The 7,500-nt window shown below is 49.5% G+C and overlaps 1 protein-coding gene across 1 annotated transcript in view; it reads left to right on the forward strand.

The window, feature by feature from the left end:
- Positions 1 to 7,133, forward strand: part of LOC133120277 (tyrosine-protein kinase transmembrane receptor ROR2-like) — a gene marked incomplete at both ends in the record, with an annotated part of 14,068 nt that extends 6,935 nt beyond the window's left edge. The window contains one exon of the mRNA XM_061230265.1: positions 6,814 to 7,133. Coding sequence (XP_061086249.1) covers positions 6,814 to 7,133 — 320 coding nt within the window. The remainder of the gene's footprint in view (positions 1 to 6,813) is intronic.
- Positions 7,134 to 7,500: the final 367 nt, after the last annotated feature.

A 7,500-nucleotide genomic window follows, 5' to 3' on the forward strand; every position in this document is an offset into this window, starting at 1 on the left:
AGCGCTCCACATGGTTAGGCCTCCGGCACGTCGGTGTGATTTGGGACGGCGTGTCGCGGCGTGTTATTCAATCTCCCTCTCCCGCCTCTCCTCTTGGGCTCCTTTACAGATCAGCCTTTTGGAAATGCGCTGAAGGGTTTTAAACTTCAGTCCGACTGTACAAAATCAGAATCACCTGGCCAGGGTGCGCGTTATTTATGTCTTGTGTTCGGCTTTGCTGCATCCCAGAGTGACTGAGATTATTATTATCAATTTTTAAAAACCTAGCTTGAGCTGTTTTTTTCAGTAGGGAGTACCAATGTCCCAGAGAAACTCCAGGTCCAGTTCAGTTTAACATTTCATGAGTTTGAGTGTATTTTGTTCGGTCATTGAAAAACTTGTGAAACAAGTGTGTCAGTATACATTTAAAATGTTGCTGTAATGTGTGCACAGTTCATGTATGTTAGCGCCCCGTGTGTGAGTGTGTAAATGGTTGGCATTTATATAGCGCCTTTATCCAAAGCGCTGTACAATTGATGCTTCTCATTCACCCATTCATACACACACTCACACACAGACAGCGATTAGCTCCATACAAGGCGCCGACCAGCTCGTCAGGAGCATTTGGCGGTTAGGTGTCTTGCTCAGGGACACTTCGACACAACCCAGGCGGGGGATCGAACCAGCAACCCTCCGACTGCTGAGCCAATGAGACGACTGCTCTTACTGCCTGAGCCAATGAGACGACTGCTCTTACTGCCTGAGCCAATGAGACGACTGCTCTTACTGCCTGAGCCAATGAGACGACTGCTCTTGAGCCATGTCACCCCGAGTGTGTGAGAGTATAAGTGTGCGTGCAAAAGTGAGCACAAGAGTGAGAGTGAGAGTGAGAGTGAGAGTGAGTTGAGTTGAGTTGAGTTGAGTTGAGTTGAGTTGAGTTGAGTTGAGTTGAGTTGAGTTGAGTTGAGTTGAGTTGAGTTGAGTTGAGTTGAGGGCGTGACACTTGGTCCAGGAGACCCACGGGAGGGAGCTAACAGAAGGACGCTAACAGGGAGGGTGCTAACAGGGAGGGCGCTAACAGGGAGGGCACTAACGAAAGGACGCTAACGGGGAGGGCGCTAACGGGGAGGGCGCTGTCTCAGCGGGACCCCGCCAAGGACATTACCGCTCCGCGCACCGTGCTCTGCAGGCAGGCTGCTAGCGCTAACCACAGAGAAACATCAACATCCACATCCCGCGCCCTGGATTCTGTCATTCTCTCTCTCTCCCCCCATCTTCTCTCTCCCCTCTTGTCTCTTTCTCTCTCCCCCCTCTTCTCTCACTCTCCCCTCCTCTCTCTCTCTCCCCTCTTCTCTTTCACTCTCTCTCTCCCTCTCTCCCCCTCCTCTCTTCTCTCTGTCTCTGTAGAACAGAATCAATCTGTGGGGCTGGGGGGCTGAGGGGCTGGGTGTGTGTGTGTGTGTGTGTGTGTGTATAATGTTGATATTTGATAGGGCCGCAGCCTGAGTTGGCGGTTGGCCAGTACTGATGGATCCTCTCTGGGATTCGCGGATCAGGCACGCTTGCAGGCCTGCAGAGGATCGTGGGGAAGCAGGGCCGTCTCCTCTGCCCCTGGGCTGTGTGAGAGAGCAGCTGTGTGAGCGTCACTCTGGGGCGGACGGTGCGTTTCTCATCTCCGTTTAAACGCTCAGCAGAAAGGCTCAAATGGGTGTCAACCGAAGGAGGATTAAAGCAATGTTACCTCAAACTCCAGCTGTCATAAATCTGCTCCTGGATGCCTCTCCCCTTGTCTTGCAGTCATGGCTGGACTCTGGCTGATATGGGACAATATTTCATGTATATTTTTATGCGTTTTCGAATCGTTTTGAAGTCTCTTGTCTCATGTCATCAATCCTGGTTTTGATCATCATCCCAGCACCAACTGAGGGGGGTGGGTGGGGGTGGAAAGTCAGCCATTTTGTGTCTGTGGGCCAGCTGCCATTGTTTCAAACATGGCCACTTTTCAAACTGGGGAGGGAGGGGGATATATCTCGTTAGAGAATGACTTCATCTCTGAGCTTTGTGCTTTTGATCACCCCCCAAGTGTGTTTCCACTGCATGTGTCATCAAGCTGTGTGCCAGCCAATCAGCATGCACGTCGCTCACTGACTGGGCCGGGGAAAGCAGGCCCGGTGGATGGAGCTCTTGTCTGTCTGCTGGTCAGTAACGCACTGCAGGAGTGAAGGTACTTGGGCAGAGTGGGGCGATCATTGCAGAGCATAATGCAGATCTTCCCCATGAGTGGGTGATGTACTGAAACCGAGGCGTTGCCACTGGCTACCGTGCCTGGCAAGTTGCTGCCATGGTAACATTCAATCAATTGTCAATCAATCAATCGGTCCATTTCAATGTTGGTGTTTAAGTGTGAAAAGTGGCTTTGTGAGAGGCCAGTGTGAACACTGGCAGTAGGCATGCCGTACAGATCATTTCTGGCTGTTTTAACCTTGCTGAGACCGTGTAGGGTGTAGAGGTAAGATGGCAACTTCAGGAAGACAACCAAGACTGTTTCCATCACCTGTGGATTTGTGTGAGACGGGCTGAAAACTTGATTGTTCAGTTCAGTTTGTCCATATTCTTGGGCCACATCATCTTGCTAGCTAGTATGAGTTCTGTCATTGTTGATAAAATGTTGCTCTGGGTTTTGCCGGAAGTACTGCCTACTGCAGGTATAGCCAATTTCCAGTGATAAAACTATGGAAGTGCAGAGTCCTGTTTTTTTCAGAGAAGGCTGAGGGACACTGGTCTCCACTGCTCACAGCCTGGTCCTTCTCTGTGGATCTTCTCACCTCTGAGTTCTTCCTCCTGCCTGATGGGGACGAAGGGAATTCACAGTTGGAGATGCCCTTCGACTCCTGGTCAGCGATCTGTGGTTTTCATAATGCAGGGGGGTGTTTTACAAAGCAGGATTACTGAGTTACCTGGATAACTGCGCCGAGTAAAACCCAGAGCAGCTCTTTTTACTTAAGTCCATGTTCCGGCTTTGGAAGAGTTGTGGGTTTTATGTTGTGCAGTTATCCAGCTAACTCGGTAACCCTGCTTTTTGAAACAGTGTCTCCAATCATCCTCTTACCTCCTTCAAAGGACATTTTTATCATGAAGCCAAGGATCTCATGAAATAAATAAGTTAAGTAAAATGGGAAAGGAATACCACAACGATTCAATTATTGTAAATTTGGAGGGTTCAGGGGCCTGCTAATTTTGTGTGCTTGTTCTGGTTAAAGCAGTGCGTTTCCCTTTCCAATTATGGTTTGGCTTCTTTGCTTAAATGGGTTGCTCTCTTTTGATATTATTTCAGTTTTAATGTATGTTTTTGATTGGCCCAGAACGTTTTTATGCGCGATGACGGATATTTTAGATAGATACAGATGTTTCCGCCGCCAGCCAGCTTCACAACGGCATTGGGGCATTTGGGGTTTTGTGGTCTAAAAGAAGAAGGAAAAAAAACACAAAAAAACACTTCGAGTAGCTTCAAAGCAACTTGTAGAGTGATGTTATGTTTCCAGAGGCGTATGAACAGATACTTTTTATCGTGTTTATTCACAATTAAGAACATGAAATATCATTTTTACATCGCTACGGCACTTCTGTACTCGCGAGCAGCAGTCTCGGGTTGCATGCGTCAGCCGCCATCGGAAACGGTTCCAAACGAAAGTACGATTAAACAGCATTTCTTGGGGAATAATTGTGTAATGGAGACGTGTACGAGCTCTGCGGGCATACTGTTGCTGTACGAGCCGCTCTGGAGTGACTTGAAATGCATTTTCTTCCTTTAAACCGCAAACCGCCGAATGCCCTGCAGCCATTTTAAAAGCTGGCAGGTCAAGCGAAACTTGTGTAAGTATCGAAAATACCCTTCGCTACGCATAAAAACCTGTCTCCCAGCCAATCGAGAACACAGACTGAGAGTTTAAAGCCAAAACAATAATCAAATGTACCCCTAAAAGCGAACGATCCCCTTGTGAAATGCGAGCCGTAAGACTCGTGTGTCTGTTTCATACTGCGCGTTGCCCTAAATGGTAAACGCTCTGTGCATTTTGTACGCCCTTGACATACAAACATTGCATGTTTTTATTTTTATTTTTGCCGCTTCAAGGAGAGCTTTGGACGAGTGTTGTGAAAGTTTGTTATCTCTTTGCAGGATGCTCTGAGTATATTGCCATGCCAACGCACATTGCGCTTGTTGATGACGTCACAGTCATCATTCACTCAGTCCAGAGTGTCACATGCTAATAGGTGCCAATGTGGGAACCACAGTGAAGAATATGGGAAAATAACACCGTATGTGTGTGCGTGCGTGCACGCTTGCTACGCCCAGCTTTCCACTGTCCCATTGGGTTTATTTTTCAATACTCTTGGATTTTACCGGAAAGCCGAACATTAATCACTAGTTCAGATTGCATGCATGGTATGTGCAGAGTTTTATAAGTTAATGCATTTCCAGGAAAGAACGTTTTTTTCTGTTCGACGCTGCAGGAACGCTTTAAGATCGCCTGCACTGGCCTCTTGCCAGACTGCAGACTGGGTGGAGGCGGGGGTGGCATAGAAGCAGAGAGGGGGGGGGGGTTCAAGGGTTGGCACTGAGGGGCTGGTGTTCCCTCCCATGACCCGGAAATTCATTTTCGTTTTGAGTCTCTGAAGCACATGTTCTACTGCTGAGACCTTGGTTTTACTGCTACAGATTTTTGTCATCCAAGACACTTGTATAATGTAAAAAAAAAAGAAAAAGAAATGGTAGAACTTTCTTTTCTCCCCGGTCGGGTAGCATGGGGGGGGGGGGGGTGTTCCTCCCCCACTTCAGGCTGGCAGTGGAGTGAGCCTGCAGGCATGGCTGAGACATCGGTCACGCGTGTGTCAACCTGCCCTCAGAAACGGTGAATTGAAAGCTCCCCCCCCCCCATAGATCTGTATCGCCCAGAAGCGCCGCACAGCCTGGCGTTAGCACGTTAGCCGATAAGGATGGGTCTCGCACAGCCGTTTCTGCCGAGAACATCTGTCAATGTGCCCAGACACGCCGACGTGTGTTTCTACTGCGCTCAGCAAAATCAGCAAATCATTCACTATATCATATTCCATGTCACACCGTTCTTTTCTTTTTTTTTCCTGCATATATCATCTTCCAAATATCATCGGTGTACGCCAGAACGATACAGATAAGATCTGTGAGCTGATGTGTTAATACAGCTCAGGTCACTCAGGTTCAGATCGAGTTCGAATCTGAGTGCTTTCAGAGTTTATCTTCACTCTTTCTATTTTTTTGTTTTGTTTTGTTTGTTTGTGGGTTACCTCGGAGACAGTGGAACCTAAAGGTGAGGTCAGACCTCGGAACACTGCACCTGGTCCCAGGTGAAGCCCCAGATGGTTGTCCGTGGCAACGTTCCATTGACACCCACAGAAGCGGGTCACATGACGCATGGGATGGGAGGAGGGAACGCCGTGTTTAAGAGGAATTGGAGGAGGGAATGGTGTGTTTGAGGCTCTGAATGAACCCCTGGGGACCCACTTCATGAACACAGACGTTCTGTTATTATAGTGTAGCCAAATTGTGTTCAAATATGAACGGCTGTTTTAAATATTTTGCTGTATTCACCGTAATGCTTTCCTCTGTCCCATTGGGTTTATTTTTTAATACTCTTGGATTTTACAGGAAAACCGAACATTTGTGAACCTGTTTCATGACTGGCTGCTTTCAGGGATTTGAGTTGAAAAGCCCACCCCGATTTCACACCTCTGCTGATCGGTCTGTGATTGGCCGTGTCAGTCACATGACTCCCCTCTGTGGGATGGACTCCTGTCCCTTTGTAGTCGGTGTAAAGGGAGGGTGTGTGGATCTTCCTCACCTCTCAGACGTGGTCACCCGTCTGATGGAGGCGGGGGGTGTTCACACGAGCAGAAGAACAAACACTCAACGCCTGACTCTCAATCCGCACACTAAAGATAATAATAATAAAAATGTTTTGTTATTTAGTGGACTCCAAAAGCCACATTATCCAAAGCAACTTCCTGTTGATTAGGCTCAGACGCAGGTCTGGGAGACTCGCTGAGTTACGGCTGCCACTCGCTGGAGCCCGTCCGGTGGGGGAACCGGGGGAACCGGGGCAGGAGAACGTTTCAGATGCGCGCTGTGGAACCCCAGACTCTGCTGGCCGCGGTGTCAGAGCTCAGCGCCAGATTCAGCCCTCGAACAGGAGGTCACCGGGGTCACGGGCCGAGACGATGACCAGTCCTGTTTATCTTCTCTCCTCCGAGCGAGAGACGTCTGGTTTAGAGCGCGGTGTCTCCCTCCCCCTATCGCCATGGGAACAGGACAAAAGGCTGCATGCACAGCGAAATGGATACATTTCATTAATGGCATTTGGCAGACGCTCTTATCCAGAGTGACGTACAAAAAAGTGCATACCCATAACCAGGGATAAGTTCGCTGAAAGACCCTAGAGGGAAGTACAATTTCAACTGCTACCTGTACAACAAAGATAAGATATCTTTTTTTTTTTTTTAAACAAACAAACAAACAAACAACAAAGCAAAAGTGACCAAACTTAACTTACCTAGCCAACTAAAAATACCGATACACAAAGTAAATCACAAAGACAACAATTTAGGTTCACAGGGAGGTAGGGAGGGACGGGGAGAGGTGCTGCTTGAAGAGGATACTTTGTTGAACGTCGCTCTGGATAACAGCGTCTGCTACATGCCCTGAATGTAACGTAATGTAAAGAAGTGTGTGGCGAGGGCAGTTAGCGCTCCGTTAGCCGCGCTACGTTCTGGCTCTGACCTCTGACCCTTGACCCCCCGCAGGTTACTTCCTGGAGTTTGTGGAGCCGGTGAACAACATCACCATCGTGCAGGGCCAGACAGCGACGCTGCACTGCAAGGTGATGGGGAACCCCCGGCCCACCATCCGCTGGCTGAAGAACGACGCCCCCGTGGTGCAGGAGCAGGGCCGCATCTCCATCAGGAAGACCGAGGCAGGCTCCAAGCTGCGCATCCAGGACCTGGACACCACCGACACCGGATACTACCAGTGCCTCGCCTCCAACGCCCTGAAGGTCATCACCGCCACCGGGGTGCTCTACGTCAGGCTGGGTAAGAGCCCGCAGCCCTGGAGCTCTGGCTCTGTCATCCCTCTCTCCCCCCTCTCTCTCTGTGATCCCTCTCTCCCTCCCTCTCTCTGTGATCCCTCTCTCCCTCCCTCTCTCTGTGATCCCTCTCTCCCTCCCTCTCTCTCTGTGATCCCTCTCTCCCTCCCTCTCTCTGTGATCCCTCTCTCTGTGATCCCTCTCTCCCTCCCTCTCTCTCTGTGATCCCTCTCTCCCTCCCTCTCTCTGTGATCCCTCTCTCTGTGATCCCTCTCTCCCTCCCTCTCTCTCTGTGATCCCTCTCTCCCTCCCTGTGTGTGCAGTGTGTGTGTGTGCAGTGTGTGTGTGTGTGTGTGTGAGAGAGGGTGTGTGTGTGTGTGTGTGTGTGTGCCTGTGTGTGTGCAGT

Source organism: Conger conger, unplaced genomic scaffold (assembly GCF_963514075.1).
Source record: "Conger conger unplaced genomic scaffold, fConCon1.1 SCAFFOLD_215, whole genome shotgun sequence".
Taxonomy (NCBI): Eukaryota; Metazoa; Chordata; class Actinopteri; order Anguilliformes; family Congridae; genus Conger; species Conger conger.